We start from the raw sequence: 16841 nt of genomic DNA, 5'->3' as shown, positions 1-16841 counted from the left end.
GTTCCGTATATCCATTCCATTCCATTCGTCCATGTTTATCGTCAGATCTTCCCTTAGCTGCCAGAATGTCCAAAGGCTTGGTCCCATATCCAGGTCTTCAGTTTTTTCCTGAGCGCCAAAAGGGAGGTAGCTGATTTAATCTCCCCGGGGAGTGAGTTCCACAGGTGAGGGGCCACCACTGAGAAGGCCCTGCTCCTCGTCCCCGCCAACCTCACTTGTGATAGTGGCGGAGTCGAGAGCAGGGCCTCCCCAGACGATCTTAAATTTTGAGGTGGGATGTAGAGGGAGATCCGTTCAGACAAATACACTGGGCCGGAACCATATAGGGTTTTGTAGGTTAAAACCAGCACGTTGAATTGTGCTCGGAATTGGATCGGCAGCCAGTGGAGCTGATGTAACAGGGGAGTAGTATGCTCCCTGTACGTCACTCCGGTGAGCAATCTGACTGCTTCTCGCTGGACTAGTTGAAGTTTCCGAGCAGTCTTCAAAGGCAACCCCACGTAGAGTGCGTTGCAGTAATCCAACCGGGATGTAACAAGAGCGTGGACCACCGTGGCCAGATCTGACTTCCCAAGGTACGGGCGCAGCTGGCGCACAAGTTTTAATTGTTCCTGCTTCTTGGCAGAATGGGGTTGGACTGGATGGCCCATGAGGTCTCTTCCAACTCTTTGATTCTATGATTCTATGATTCATCAGGCAACTCACACAGGAGAGAAGCCATTTAAATGCTTGAAGTGTGAAAAGAGCTTTAGTCACAAACACATCCTTATTAGTCATCAGGCAGCTCACACAGGATAGAAGACATTTAAATGCTTGCAGTGTGGAAAGAGCTTCAGTCAGAAATCATACCTTGTTTGTCATCAGGCAACTCACAGCAGAGTGTGGAAAGAGTTGCAGTTGAAATGCAAGACTTCTTTTTTAATTGCCAACCCACACGGAAGAAATGGGGTAAAGGCAAGAAGATAATAACCTGATCAGTTTTCTTTGATGAAATATCTCCTTAAGCGTAAGTGATAAAACTTTTAAGAACTAAAGGAAGGATATTTCTGGTTTTTTACAATCCATTCATGCATGCTGGTTACTGCATCTATTTCCTGTTATGTATATTCAAGGTGAAAAATACATTTACTTGAGAAGTTTGATGAGGAGCGTCGAAATGGATTGTTGTCTATGTTTTGATATTATTGCTGTAATATGTTGTCCGGGCTTGGCCCCATATAAGCCGCTCCGAGTCCCCATCGGGGAGATGGTGTTGGGGTATAAATAAAGTTATTATTATTATTATTATTATTATTATTATTATTATTATTATTATTTTCAAGGTTAAAAATACATTTAATTGTGAAGTTTGATGAGGAGTGTGGAAATAGATTTGATCAATGACTAATACGTAATTCTATGTATGTGGTAGGGGGTTTTCTTGTATGAACAACCATGTGGACTATTTCAACAGAAAGGAAGAAACCATGAAAATGAAGAAAATCTGGCTACCAGTATTTAAAAAACTCTAAAATCAAAATCTATACATATAATAAAAGTCAAAGTTTGTATGTGAGGGAGGACAGAGGGAGGACGTAGGGCGGAAGAGTTTGTGGCAGCTTTCTGATTGGCTGCCACTGTGGTGCTATTTGCATATGGTCTCTGATTGGCCAGCCTCAACAGGAGCCCCTGATGGTGAAGAGGGTTAATGAGAGAAGCGGGCACATAAGAGAAGGAAATTTGCATATGGTCTCTGATTGGCCAGCCTCAATTCCAAGATTCCGAAATGACAAAGAGAGGAAAGGAAAAGGCCAGAGGCGGTGTCAGAAAATTACCAATACAGACCAAACTTGGCACACAGAGCCCCCATGACCCACTCTACATCCTACTGCAGTTTGGAGGAGGATGGACTATGGATGATGGGACTTGCAGTACAATCACTCACTTTCTGAGACCGCTGTTAACCTCATCCAATGACTGATCAGGACCAAACTTGGTACATAGACCTCTCATGACCCACTTTACGTCCTGGTGTGGTTTGGCCGGGGATGGACCAGAGATTATGGGACTTGCAGTACCTTTGCTCAATTCTTGAGACCACTGCAACCCTCATCCAATTACCAATAAAGACCAAACTTGGCACACTGAGTCTCCATGACACACTCTAAATCCTGGTGCAATTTGGAGGAGGATGCACCATGGACGATGGGACCTGCAATACCTGCACTCCATTCCTGAGACCATTACAACTGCCAACAATGATAGATCAGGACCACAATTCACACAGAGAGCCGCATAACCCACTCTACATCCTGGTGCAGTTTGGAAGAAATTGGCAATGGATGATGGCACTTGCAGTCACTTCAATCACTTCCTGAGACCACTGAGACCCTCGTCAATGACTGATCAAGACCGAACTTGGCACACAGAGTCCCCATGACCCACTCTACATTCTGGTGCACTTTCGAGGAGGACAGACCATGGATGATGGGATGTCAAGTACCTCCACTCCCTTCCCAAAACTGCTGCAACCCTCATCTAATGTCTGATCAAGACCAAACTTGGCACACAGAGCGCCCATGATCCACGCTACATCCCGATGCTGTTTGGATGAGGACAGACGATGGATGATGGGACTTGCAGTACCTTCACTCACTTCCTGAAACCACAGCGACACTTATCCAAATACCAAGAAAGACCAAACTTGGAACAGAGAGCCCCCTTGGCCAACTCGAAACATTCTGGTGAGGTTTGGGGGAGAACAGACTATGGATGATGGGGCTTGCAGTACCTTAACTCACTTTCTGAGACCATTGTGACCTTCATCCAATGATTGATCAAGACCACACTTGGCACACAGAGCCCCCATGACCCACTCTCCATCCTGGTGCAGTTTGGAGGAGGATGGACCACAGATGATGGGACTCGCAGTACCTTCACTTACTTCCTGAGACCACTGCGAGCCATATAAATAACTGATAAAGACCAACCTTGATAGACAATTCCTTTCTCAAATAACCCAGGCTAGTATCTAATAAACATAACTGATAAATTGTTTTTTATCCAATCATGCATACTGGTTACTATGAATATTTTTTGTCCTATCCGTAACATATAAATAATAGAAAATCTATTACAGACGTGTGTGTGTGTGTATTCAGTGTGTGTATACTGATGTTTAATGATTTATGTTACAATTGTTTTTAATTGCCCTATACCTGTCTCGTGATGTTTTGTATTGATGTTGTTCACCGCTTTGAGTCGCCTGAGGGCTGAGAAAAGCGGTATATAAAATAAATAAATAAATTCAGTAGGCTTGTTTGATCCCAAAAAGTGGTTAAATACTCGTTTCGGATGTAGGGGGCGCTGGCTATTCGATTTTGAAATGATTTCTGAAATTTTCTTGAAAAAAAATCGGAAATATCGGAAATTCGAATCGCTTCGTTAATGGAAGGTGCCCTCCAGAACCATTAAGTAACTTTGGCAAAGCCAGAAAGCCTCAACAAACAGCTTTAAAATCTCACGGTTTCTTCTAATGATAGTACCATGATAAATGATGGGGTTAATGTATTATGATAGTACCCAGACAGTGCTGATAAAAATTTCAAACTACATCCTGGGTCTCTTCCTCATTACCTCTAGCATGTTTCCATCTTTTAAAGCGATTAGATCCCCAGTTTCCCTTCCCTGGCGGCGAGCTGTGATGCAGAGGGATGAGGTTGACGCCGCCAGGGAAGGGAAACTGTGAAATTTTAAAACCATTTGTTAGGCTTTGCCAAAATTGCTTAATGGTCTTAAAATGAAAATAACTTTGAGAGACATCCAAAAATAATTCCGAACAATTGGTAAGTGGTTTCAATTCGGAATTGCTCCTCCCACTATTCCTGCATGGCTCGAAATAGGTTCAAAAGGAAATTTAATCCGAATTAATTCCGATTTTAGAAGCTTCCCAACGAACTCGAACAAGCCTAGTATTCAGTCTGAAAACATACATGATATTTCTTAACATTTGTAGGTGAGAATTAATCTAGTTTATTCAAATCCGGGGAGAGGCGTGAGCTCCCACTGCTGACCCCAGCTTCTGCTAACCTAGCAGTTCGAAAACATGCAAATGTGAATAGATCAATAGGAACTGCTTTATTTGTCAAAGTCTAAAGTAGTGGTTCTCAACCTGTGGGTCCCCAGGTGTTTTGGCCTGTAACTCCCAGAAATCCCAGCCAGTTTACCAGTTGTTAAGATTTCTGGGTGTTGAAGGCCAAACCATCTGGGGATCCACAGGTTGAGAACCATTGCTGTAAAGGAAAGAAGGGAATGATTAACAATTACAGAGCTTCCTATAGTAAATTCCTAACAGAATCTGAATGATTATTTGCAGACCTGGTTGTTTGTGAGCTTGGAATGTTTGACTGAAAATTAATTTGGCCATTTTAATCCATCCAAACGAGGGAATAAGGTAGTATTGCTCTTTAAGGCAGCATTTCTCAACCTGAGGGTTGGGACTTCTTGGGGGGCTTGCAAGGGGATCACCAAAGACCATCAGAAACACAGTGGGCAGCACAATTGAAGAGAGATATTGACAAGCTAGAATGTGTCCAGAGGAGGGCGACTAAAATGATCAAGGGTCTGGAGAACAAGCCCTGTGAAGAGCGGCTTAAGGAGCTGGGCATGTTTAGCCTGAAGAAGAGAAGGCTGAGAGGAGATATGATAGCCATGTATAAATATGTGAGAGGAAGCCACAGGGAGGAGGGAGCAAGCTTGTTTTCTGCTGCCCTGGAGACTAGGACGCAATGGAAGCATGGCTTCAAACTACAAGAGAGGAGATTCCATCTGAACATGAGGAAGAGTTTATTTATTTACTTTACTTTACTTGTATACCTCAGCCAATTAGGCGACTCAGAGCGGTTAACAATAAGAAGCGGTAAAAATTCAATGCAACACATACAGCCATTTAAAAACAATTGACACATTAACACACTAAGCAATTACCATCAGTGACCATCTATAGCATCAATAACAATTCAATAGCGTCTCATAACTAAAATCATAATCCAAGTTCGTCATCCGTTGTTCCGATTCATATAATTCATTGTGATTCACTGCACTGCCTATTCAAACGCCTGTTCGAATAACCAGGTTTTAAGTTTCTTCCGAAATGCCATCAACGAGGGGGCTGATCTGATGTTTATTCTGTATGTTATGAAACATACACACCTAGCTCCAGCAGACAAGAGTCCTTTGTCCCAATCTGGTCTTTCCACGGATATATAAACTCTTTTTCCTAGTTCCAACAGGCCTCACTACCTCTGAGGATGCCTGGCATAGATACATGCCTCTACAACATGGCCATATAGCCTGAAATAACCTACAACAACCCAGTGATTCAGGCCATGAAAGCCTTTGACAATACAAAAATGTCATGTTCGTTTGTGGGATTTGTTGTTGTTCATTCGTTCAATCGTCTCCGACTCTTCGTGACCTCATGGACCAGTCCACGCCAGAGCTCCCTGTCGGCCGTCGCCACCCCCAGCTCCTTCAGGGTCAATCCAGTCACTTCAAGGATGCCATCCATCCATCGTGCCCTTGGTCGGCCCCTCTTCCTTTTGCCTTCCACTTTCCCCAGCATGATTGTCTTCTCCAGGCTTTGCTGTCTCCTCATGATGTGGCCAAAGGACTTCAACTTTGTCTCTAGTCTCCTTCCCTCCAGTGAGCAGTCGGGCTTTATTTCCTGGCGGATGGACTGGTTGGATCTTCTCGCAGTCCAAGGCACTCTCAGCACTTTCCTCCAGCACCACAGCTCAAAAGCATCTCTCTTCCTTTGCTCAGCCTTCCCTAAGGTCCAGCTCTCACATCCGTAGGTGACTACAGGGAATACCATGGCTTTGACTAGGCAATGGATCTTTGTTGCCAGTCTGATGTCTCTGCTCTTTACTATTTTATCGAGACTGGACATTGCTCTCCTCCCAAGAAGGAAGCGTCTTCTGATTTCCTGGCCACAGTCTGCATCTGCAGTCATCTTTGCGCCTAGAAATACAAAGTCTGTCACAGCCTCCACATTTTCTCCCTCTATTTCCCAGTTGTCAATCATTCTTGTGGGATTAACGTAACTCAAAAACCCCTGGATGAATTGACACCAAATATGGATAGAAGGGCAAGATGGATGGATGGCATCCTTGAAGGAGCTGGGGGTGGTGACGGCCAACAGGGAGCTCTGGCGTGGGCTGGTCCATGAGGTCACGAAGAGTCGGAGATGACTGAACGAATGAACAACAACAACATGGACACAATACACCTATCAGGCCAATGCGTGACCATCACTCATAAAAACACTGAAAAACACAGCAGAAGAGACTTTAAAAATACATTACAACGCATGTGCAAAACCATATACACAGACACACAAATATATACACATATATACTGAGTGGGCCACAGCAACGCGTGGCAGGGGACGGCTAGTAAAGCTGAGAGATACATAACATGGTAAAACATGCACTTTATGCATTTTCAGGTTCAAAATTCCCGCCGCCCCCAGCTAGACCTGGGCCTTTCTCTGAAGGGTTAAAGCGAGCGAGAGGGATTCCTAGAGGGGACGCAGGAAGGAAAGAAGAGCCTCCCACAGCCCGAGCCCGGCCCCTTCGGGCCAGTGGTGAGCGCATCCCTTCCTAGAGAGGCACCGGAAGTGGCTTGGGCCAGTCCTCCTTGGGTGGGGCTAGAGGTGAGCCTGCTCTCTCTGGGGCATCTCCTCTCCTCTCTGCTGTGAGATCAGCCCATCCATTGAGGCTCCCATCTTCTCTTTCCTGGGTAAACAAGGGCCTTCCTGCCTTATTAGTTCTTCCACCTCCTTCTCTGTCAGTGTGGACTCATATAATCCAGTTCAGAGCAGAAAGCCTGGGATGGAGGGCCTGCCTGGAAGGGCCCTCAGGCAGCAGAGGGAAGGAGGTGGCAAGGAGGGAGACCCAGGCCCTTTGTTTCTGGGAGGAAGGGGCTCTGAAGCCCCTTTGAAGCCAGCCAAGGGCTCCCTTCTTGCCCTCCCTGCTTCTTTCTCCTTCAGAGGAGAGTGTCTTCCTTCCCAGCCTCAGCTGCAGGTCCCTCTGCCTCTCTTGCAGGCACAGGACCCTTCCAGGCAGGCTATCTATCTATTTCAGGATCTGGTCCCGGGTTTTCTGTTTATCAAGAAGTGCAGACTCAGTAAACATAATTAAAACATAATTAGACAACTGAAGGGAGATGTTGACAAGCTGGAATGTGTCCAGAGGAGGGCGACTAAAATGATCAAGGGTCTGGAGAACAAGCCCTATGAGGAGCGGCTTAAGGAGCTGGGCATGTTTAGCCTGAAGAAGAGAAGGCTGAGAGGAGATATGATAGCCATGTATAAATATGTGAGAGGAAGCCACAGGGAGGAGGGAGCAAGCTTGTTTTCTGCTTCCCTGGAGACTAGGATGCAATGGAGCAATGGCTTCAAACTACAGGAAAAGAGATTCCACCTGAACATGAGGAAGAACTTCCTGACTGTCAGAGCTGTTCTTTGGAAGCTTTTAAACAAAGGCTGGACGGTCATCTATGGGGGGTGCTTTGAATACAATTTTCCTGCTTCTTGGTAGGGGTTGGACTGGATGGTCCTCGAGGTCTTTTCCAACTCTATGATTCTACGTAATCCAGTTCAAAGCAGAAGACCTGGGATCAGATCCTAGGACGGAGGGACTGCCTGGACGGGCCCTCAGGCAGCAGAGGGAATGAGGCGGCAAGGAGGGAGACTCAGGCCCTTTGTTTCTTGGAGGAAGGGGCTCTGGAGGCCCCTCTGAGGCCGGCCAAGGGCCCCCTTCATGCCCTCCCTGCTTCTTTCTCCTCTTCCTTCAGAGGAGGGCAGCTGCAGGTCCCTCCGTCTCTCTTGCAGGCTCAGGGCCCTTCCAGGCAGACCCTATATGTGTGTATTTCAGGATCTCATCCCAGGTTTTCTGTTTATCCCAGATTATCAGGCAGTGCGGACTCATGTAATCCAGTTCAAAGCAAAAGAACTGGGATCAGATCCTGGGGTGTAGGGCCTGTCTGGAAGCCTTCAGGCAGCAGAGGGAGGGAGGTGGTGAAGAGGGAGACTCGGGCCCTTTGTTTCTTGGAGGAAGGGGCTCTGGAGGCCCCTCTGAGGCCAGCCAAGAGCTCCCTTCACGCCCTTCTCTTCCTCCCCCCCCCTCCTCCTCCTTCCCCTTCTTCTTCAGAGGAGGGTGCTTTCCTTCCCAGCTTCAACTGAAGGTCCTTGTCTTGCTTTGGGATCTGTGAGGTCTGAAGGAACGCAGGGAAAGGCTGCAGGAACAAACCCTCCACCAGAAAATAATTTTTAAAGATTCCCAAAAGAAGGGAAAGAGATTGCAAAGGTTCAAAGTTCAAAGAAGGTAGAGGCTCCTTCTTTGGAGGCTTTTAAACAGAGGCTGGATGGCCATCTGCCAGGGGTGCCTTTAATGCAATTTTCCTGCTTCTTGGCAGGGGGTTGGACTGGATGGCCCACGAGGTCTCTTCCAACTCTTTAAGGGGCTGAACAAGGGAGAGGACTACAGGGGAGAGTGTTGCTCTGTGAGAAGGAGGGGACCCTCTCACCAAACCCTTTCTCTCCCGATCAAGAAGCCAGTCCTTCATTCAACATTCATGGTAAAATGTTGTCTGACCTTGACAGTATTGACGTGACCTTTGTTTTGTAGGGCCTGTCAGTTCTGCCAGTTCTTCCCCTTCAAATATCATCAGGTGGGAGAGAGGGAGAATATGTTGTTCCAGTTTGGAGGCATTCCCGACGCATAGAAGCAAGATGGAAAGACAAGATCCAGCTGCTGCCCAGTTAGAAATATTTTCTTCTGCTGTTGAGATTGAGAAGAATAGAGCACTCTGGGAGGACCCTTGGAGGAAAGACTGGGAAAGCAAGCTGCTCCACTCAGACCTTCAGCGCCAGCGCTTCCGGCATTTCTGCTATGAGGAGGCCTTGGGTCCCCGAGAGCTTTGCAGCCGTCTCCACTCTCTCTGCCGCCTGTGGCTGAAGCCCGAGCGACACTCCAAGGCGGAGATGCTGGACCTGGTGATCCTGGAGCAGTTCCTGGCCGTCCTTCCTGCGGAGATGGAGCGCTGGGTCAGGGAATGTGGGGCAGAGACCAGCTCCCAGGCCGTGGCCTTGGCTGAAGGCTTCCTCCTGAGTCAGGAAGAGGAGAGGAAGTGGGAGAAGCCCCAGGTGAGAATGAGAGAGAGAGAGATTCATCTTGTAGTTTCAAGGAACTACAAGATAATTGTTTTAAAGGGTAATGTAAAACTCTGGAACAGGTTGCAAAAAGAGCCCTCCCTCCTTTTCTGATCTGCCTTTTCCCTTGTTTTCTGTGCTACTTGTTCATGTGCAGGACTCTTTTGCAGATGGGACCAGTCAGGTGGATGAGTCCCTTTCAGACACCGTGTGCATCGTCCAGACTGGAAATGGAAAATCTATCACAGTTGGTAAGGGATGGGCAGTGGTCTTTCTTGCCTGCTCGCCTCCTCTAGGGTAGACCTGAAATACCTGAACTATGTGAACAGAAAGAAAATTGGGGAGTGTGGGAGCTTAAGAGTGCTGTTGACAGGAGACATTTATCTATAATACTTATTTGTGCCAGTTTCAAAGTTGCTTGATTTCTTTGCTTCTCTCTGGATGTTATGGTGCTGAATGTGCTTTTTGCTACATTGGCACAAATACAGAAACGAATACAGTCAACCCTCCACATTTTCTGGGATTACGTTGCAACAGGTCTTTAATAGTTCAAATTAAAGACCTTTAATAGTTCAAATCAAAGACTGGGGACTCAAATCCAAGGAGGGAGTTTCAAAGAGGGCAAGGGGAAAGTGGTAGGCTTCTGAAAGAAGAGCAGCCTGGAAAAGGGCCTGATCTCACCCTCCTTGATGTCTTTCCTCTCTTTCACAGGCTGTGAAACATGGCCAAGTGACAGTAGCCCATCTTTTCCTGATTCTTTCTTAAGAAGAGATTCTGCGGGACCAGATCAGGTAGGCAGCAGGATCCCTGGAGGGGAGGCAAAGCCGAGTCTCCTTCTCCCTTGAATATTGCCCTGACACTAAATGAAACTCTTTCTTCTACATTCCTTTCATCCAAGATGTTTTCTATGAATGACTTATTCAAAAACATAAATCACAAATGGCCTGTTTTCTTTCCCATCTTGGATGGCAATTTCTCCTCGCAGGTAACTTTTTTTTGTATTTAGCTGACTTTTGAAGACGTGTCTGTGGATTTCTCAGAGGAGGAGTGGGCCCTCTTGGATCCAAGCCAAAAAGCCTTGCACCAGCAAATCATGGAGGAGAATTTAGGGATCCTGTCATCTCTGGGTAAAGCTCCATTATTCTTGTAGTTAACTAAATCAGTTTACAAGTTCTAAAAATAGTGTTTCAGATTCCTTTGAAGCCGTAGAAAACAATTTCATTCTATATCCCACATGGGTGGCAGCCCAGGAAAAGAACTGGCACTTTGTTGTCATATTGTATGAAATTTAGGCACATGATTATTTTCCATCCACCAGCCATGCTTGTGATGGTGGTGGGAGTGAGAGAAGGGCTTCTTCAGTTCGTAGTGCCCAGGTAGGTTTGAACAAGGAGATACAGTCGGTCACATAGCCTGGACCTGAGCCATTTGGGTCTTTATAGGTCATAACCAGCAATTCGAATTATGCCTGGAAACAAATTGACAGCCAGTGGAGCCATGGCAACAAATGACTTGTGTGATCTCTCTAACCAGCCTTAGTTAACATTCTGACTGTAGCTCTTTGGATCAGCCAAAATTTTTTAAAATCTTCCAAGGCTGCCCCAAGTAGAGTGATTATAGTAATCCAAATGGGATGTCACTAAAGCATGTACCGTCCTGGGCAGATCTGGGTTTTCAAGAAACAGGTGCAGTTGGTGCACAGAATTGAAATGTGCAAGGCACTCCTGGTCATGCATGAAACCTGGGCCTCCACATTATATTCCAAGTCCCAAACTGGGGACCTGTGTCTTCAATAGTAATGTAACCCTATCAATTTATTTATTTATTTATTTACAGTATTTATATTCCACCCTTCTCACCCCGCAGGGGACTCAGGGCAGGTTACAATGTAGACATATATGGCAAACATTCAATGCCAAAGACACACAACAAAGACAGTCAGTCAGAGGCTATTTAACTTTTCTGCCTGCCAGGGGGAGCTGTCACTTTCATCGTCCATCTGCGACACTGATGAAGTACTTCCACATTCCCCGCATGCTTTTGCTGGAGTGCTTTGCTGGAGTCTTTTTATGGCCCCGTAAATTAGTTAAATTAGCCTCCCCACACATAGGTGGTACCTAATTTTCCTACTTGACAGATGTAACTATCTTTCGGGTTGCAAAGGTCGAGAACAAGCTACACAATTGGTCGGACGCTCAGTCCGACCCGGGCTGGCTTCGAATTCATGACTTTTTGGTCAGAAGTGATCTGATTGCAGCTGACACTCAGCCAGCTGTGCCACAATCCGGGTGCAAGATGAATCTCTCAAGATGAATCCCTAATCTGTGCTCTGCCTTGGCACAGCACTCCAAAACTCTGAATGAGCTCTCCTGTATATATGTTAATTGCATAAACAGATGTCTGAGGAATCCCATAGGCAAGGTATCGATCAGGAATCCCCCAGCAGCACTTTCTTGGTTTGCCTCTGCAGGAAAGAACAGAGCCACTGTAAAATGTCTCCCAATTCCCATCTAGGAAGGTGATCCAGGATACCATTGTTGAATATATTGAGAACTGCTGAAATGTTCAGTGGAATCAATAGGGATACATTCTCCACTTCCGTCTGTCCCTCTGTAAGCCGTCAACCAAAGCTACCAAAGCAGTAGGTTTCTTTGAGTGGATCGAACCACTGTAATTCAGCCTCTCTTTTTTCCTGCTGCCTTCCACTTTGCAGTACATTATTGTCTTTCCCAGTCACGAGCAGGATCTCATGTTTATGTCCAAAGTAGGATGGCCTCAGTTTGACCCCTTCAACTCTCTAGGAGAATTCATTAAATCAGGTTCCCTCCCGTTCATGCTCTGTGCAGCCTCCGTGAGACAACAGGGCTGAATGTGCCAGGCACCGAAGAGAAGTGAATCAACATGCATATACCCCCTTTCTCCCTCTATTTGTTGTTCATTCGTTCAGTCGTCTCCGACTCTTCGTGACCTCATGGACCAGCCTACGCCAGATCTCCCTGTCGGCCGTTACCACCCCCAGCTCCCTCAAGGTCAGTCCAGTCACTTCAAGGATGCCATCCATCCATCTTGCCCTTGGTCGGCCCCTCTTCCTTTTGCCTTCCACTTTCCCCAGCATCATTGTCTTCTCTAGGCTTTCCTGTCTCCTCATGATGTGGCCAAAGTACTTCAACTTTGTCTCTAGTATCTTTCCCTCCAGTGAGCAGTCGGGCTTTATTTCCTGGAGGATGGACTGGTTGGATCTTCTCGCAGTCCAAGGGACTCTCAGCACTTTCCTCCAACACCACAGCTCAAAAGCATCGATCTTCCTTCGCTCAGCCTTCCCTAAGGTCCAGCTCTCACATCCGTAGGTTACTACAGGGAATACCATGGCTTTGACTAGGCGGATCTTTGTTGCCAGTCTGATGTCTCTACTCTTCACTATTTTATCGAGACTGAACATTGCTCTCCTCCCAAGAAGTAAGCGTCTTCTGATTTCCTGGCTACAGTCTGCATCTGCAGTAATCTTTGCACCTAGAAATACAAAGTCTGTCACGGCCTCCACGGTTTCTCCCTCTATTTTCCAGTTGTCAATCATTCTTGTTGCCATAATCTTGGTTTTTTTGACGTTTAGCTGCAACCCGGCTTTTGCGCTTTCTTCTTTCACCTTGATTAGAAGGCTCCTCAGCTCCTCCCTCTATATTTACACCTATTTTTAAAAAGACTAAAGGGGCAAAATGGGAGAAATAACATTTAATAATATAAGGAGAGACAAAACAGAGAGAGAATATCAAACTCCAGTTCTGTGCATCTTCAGTCTTTTTTAAAAGGACTTTATTCTGACTCCTAATCTGAATTTTGATGTTTGTTCTGCTACCTGATGCCATGAAGTTAAGTTCACCTACCTTTATGGCACCAGGCAGATAAAGGATTTTTACCTTTCTTTTGTCAGAAGGTCAAGGAATTCCAGAGAAATTTGGGCTACCGAAACGACTCTCTTTTCCCCAGCCCTGGTTGAGTTATTATTTACTTGTTATAATATTTACAGCAAAGAAAAAAATAGATGTTTTTCTTTAAACAGCCAGTGTTGGAAAGGGCTGTCTGAACTAAATGCATTTTGTAGTTTGTATACTTGTTAACTTTAATCTAATATAATCTTTTCTTTTCAACACATGGTCACACTTCCCTTGTTCTCAACCCATGTGAATAGAAGAGACTCCTTTTAAATATTTGGAATTTGGAAAAAGTTTCTCTTGGAAGTTTGGCCTTGTTTACCATCAGGAAATTCACATAGGAGAGAAGCCATTTAAATGCTTCGAGTGTGAAAAGAGCTTCAGTAAAAAGAGCAACCTTATTCGACATCAGGCAACTCACACAGGGGAGAAGCCATTTCAATGCTTGCAGTGTGAAAAGAGCTTCAGTCAAAAGGGAAGCCTTATTAGTCATCAGGCAGCTCACACAGGAGAGAAGCCATTTAAATGCTTGCAGTGTGAAAAGAGCTTCAATCACAAGAGCAACCTTATTAGTCATCAGACAACCCACACAGGAGAGAAGCCATTTAAATGCCTGCAGTGTGAAAAGAGCTTCAGTCAAAAGAGCCACCTTATTAGTCATCAGACAACTCACACAGGAGATAAGCCATTTAAATGCTTGCAGTGTGAAAAGAGCTTCAGTCAGAAGAACATCCTTAGTCGTCATCAGGTAACTCACACAGGAGTAAAGCAATTTAAATGCTTGCAGTGTGAAAAGAGCTTCAGTCACAAGAGCAACCTTATTCGTCATCAGGCAACTCACACAGGAGAGAAGCCATTTAAATGCTTGCAGTGTGAAAAGAGCTTCAGTCACAAGCATGTCCTTATTAGTCATCAGACAACTCACACAGGAGAGAAACCATTTAAATGCTGGCAGTGTGAAAAGAGCTTCAGTCAAAAGAGCAATCTTATTAGTCATCAGGCAACTCACACAGGAGAGAAGCCATTTAAATGCCTGCAGTGTGAAAAGCGCTTCAGTCAAAAGGGAAACTTTATTAGTCACCAGGCAATTCACACAGGAGAGAAGCCATTTAAATGCTTGCAGTGTGAAAAATGCTTCAGTCAAAAGAGCCACCTTATTAGTCATCAGACAACTCACACAGGAGAGAAGCCATTTAAATGCTTGCAGTGTGAAAAGAGCTTCAGTCACAAGCATGTCCTTATTAGTCATCAGGCAACTCACACAGGAGAGAAGCCATTTAAATGCTTGCAGTGTGAAAAGAACTTCAGTCAAAAGAAAAATCTTATTCGTCATCAGGAAACTCACAGTAGAGAAAAACCAGGGTGTGGAAAGAGCTGCACTTCTAATGCAAACCTTCTTTTTAATTCTTTTTAATTTTGGGGAAAATAATAACCTGATCAATTTTTTGGATGAAATGTCTCATTAGGTATAAATGATAAAATTTTGAGAGCTAAATGAAGGATATTTCAGGTTTTTTAATCTATTCGTGCATACTGGTTACGACAAATATTTTCTGTCATGTATATTCAGGGTTAAGAATACATTTAATTGAGAAGTTTGATGAGAAGTGTGGGAATGGATTCGATAAATGACTGACATCCCTGTGTACTGTGTAATTCTACGCATGTGGTAGGGGGTTTTCTTTTTGAAATATCTAATAAAGAATAACTTTTTTGATCCTTTCTATAAGATCTGGGCCAGTGAAGAGAGGGGGGCAAGGGGACAGTTCCATCTTGTCTCCTGTGCTATGTCTATAATATAATATGTTGTATATACATATAACATTTATATTATAATATAATACAATATAATACTAATAATATATTATAATTATATATTTTATATTACATATGTTATTAATGATATTACAATATATATATTACAATAATATTTCAATATAACTGGGACTGTGGCTCAGCTGGCTGGGAATCAGCTGCATTAAGATCACGACTGACCAAAAGGTCATGAGTTCGAAGCCAGCCCAGGTTGGAGTGAGCTCCCGACCAAAATTGTGTAGCTTGTTGTCGACCTTTGCAGCCCGAAAGACAGTTGCATCTGTTAAGTAGGAAATTTAGGTACCACTTTGTGGGGAGGCTAAATTAACTGATTTACAAGGCCATAAAAAATCACCAGAAAGTATGCAAGTATACAAAGAATAAGGAAGCGACAGCTCCCCTGGTGGCCAGAAGCTGGAAAGTTAATAGCCTCTGAATGTCTGTCTATAATATTGAATGTTTGCCATGTATATGTACATTGTAATCCGCCCTGAGTCCCCTGCAGGGTGAGAAGGGCAGAATATAAATACTGTAAATAAATCTATCTATATAATAAAAGTCAGTGCATGTATGTATGTATGTATGTGTGCAGTGGACGTAGGTGTATGTGGCAGCTTTCTGATTGGCTCCCACTGTGGTACAATTTGCATAAGGTCTCTGATTGGCCAGCCAAAACATTCCAAAACTCTCGAGTGGCTGAGAGGGAAAAGGAAATTTGCATATGGTTTCTGATTGGCCAGCTTCAACAGGAGCCCCTGGTGGTGCAGAGGGTTAAACCCCTGTGCCAGCAGGACTGAAGATGACAAGGTCCCCTGGGCAACGTCCTTGCAGACGGCTAATTTTCTCACACCAGAAAGGACTTGCGGTTTCTCAGGTCGCTCCTGACACAACAAAAAAACACAAAAAACAAACAAAAAAACCATTCTAACATTCTCAAGTGGATGAGAAGAGAAAGGAAAGGGCCTTAGGGATTTGCAGTACCTTCACTCACTCTACATCATACTGCAGTTTGGAGGAGGATGGACAATGGATGATGGGACTTGCAGTACCATCACTCACTTTCTGAGACCGCTGTGACCTTCATCAGTGACTGATCTAGACCAAATTTTGCACACGGACCTCTCATGACCCACTTTACGCCTTGGTGTGGTTTGGCCGGAGATGGACCATGGATTATGAGAGTTGCAGTACCTTTGCTCAATTCCTGAGACCACTGCAACCCTCATCCAATTACCGATAAAGACCAAACTTGGCACACTGAGTCTCCATGATGCACTCTACATCCTGCTGCGGTTTGGAGGAGGATGCACCATGGACGATGGGACTTGCAATATCTGTACTCCCTTCCTGAGACCATTACAACTGCCAACAATGATGGATCAGGATCACAATTCACACAGAGAGCCCACATGACCCACTCTACATCCTGGTGCGCTTTGGAAGAATTTGGAGATGGATGATGGGACTTGCAGTAACTTCACTCACTTCCTGAGACCACTGAGACCCTCGCCAATGACTGATCAAGACCAAACTTGGCACACAGAGCCCCCATGACCCACTCTCCATCATGGTGCAGTTTGGAGGAGGATGGACAACAGATGATGGGATTCGCAGTACCTTCACTAACTTCCGGAGACCACTGCGAGCCATATAAATAATTGATAAAGACCAAACTTGATACACAATTCCTTTCTCAAATAACCCGGGCAGCGCTGGGTCCCCAAGCTAGTAAATAAATAAATATATTGGTATAGTACAATATAGTAATATATAATACTGATATTGTGCTATGCTTAAAATATTATATATATATATATATTATTTAAAACTTTTGTATCCCGATGTTCTCTACCTCCGTAGAGGGACTCAGACCGGCTAACAGCAAGGATTCAATGCTAACAATA

The 16841-nt window shown here is 44.9% G+C and overlaps 1 protein-coding gene across 1 annotated transcript; it reads left to right on the top strand.

The window, feature by feature from the left end:
• The first annotated feature begins 8677 nt into the window (after window positions 1-8677).
• On the top strand, window positions 8678-15495 carry LOC137096274 (zinc finger protein 436-like). The gene is made up of 5 exons (XM_067465305.1): window positions 8678-9187; window positions 9351-9444; window positions 9905-9984; window positions 10200-10320; window positions 13380-15495. The coding sequence occupies exons 1-5, from the start codon at window positions 8774-8776 to the stop codon at window positions 14534-14536; spliced, it is 1866 nt and encodes a 621-aa protein (XP_067321406.1). The 5' UTR covers window positions 8678-8773; the 3' UTR covers window positions 14537-15495.
• The last annotated feature ends 1346 nt before the right edge of the window (window positions 15496-16841 follow it).

This window comes from Anolis sagrei, chromosome 2 (assembly GCF_037176765.1).
Source record: "Anolis sagrei isolate rAnoSag1 chromosome 2, rAnoSag1.mat, whole genome shotgun sequence".
NCBI classification, from domain to species: domain Eukaryota; kingdom Metazoa; phylum Chordata; class Lepidosauria; order Squamata; family Dactyloidae; genus Anolis; species Anolis sagrei.
The sequence above is the reverse complement of the archived record's forward strand: the minus strand, read 5'-3'. Positions and strand labels throughout refer to the sequence as shown.

Excerpts from the sequence above, each read along its gene's own strand:
- LOC137096274 (XM_067465305.1), top strand. The coding sequence starts at position 8,774 with ATGGAAAGACAAGATCCAGCTGCTGCCCAGTTAGAAATATTTTCTTCT. Across the intron at positions 9,188-9,350 it reads GGAAGTGGGAGAAGCCCCAG|GACTCTTTTGCAGATGGGAC; the intron begins GTGAGAATGAGA and ends GTTCATGTGCAG. Across the intron at positions 9,985-10,199 it reads ATTCTGCGGGACCAGATCAG|CTGACTTTTGAAGACGTGTC; the intron begins GTAGGCAGCAGG and ends TTTTGTATTTAG.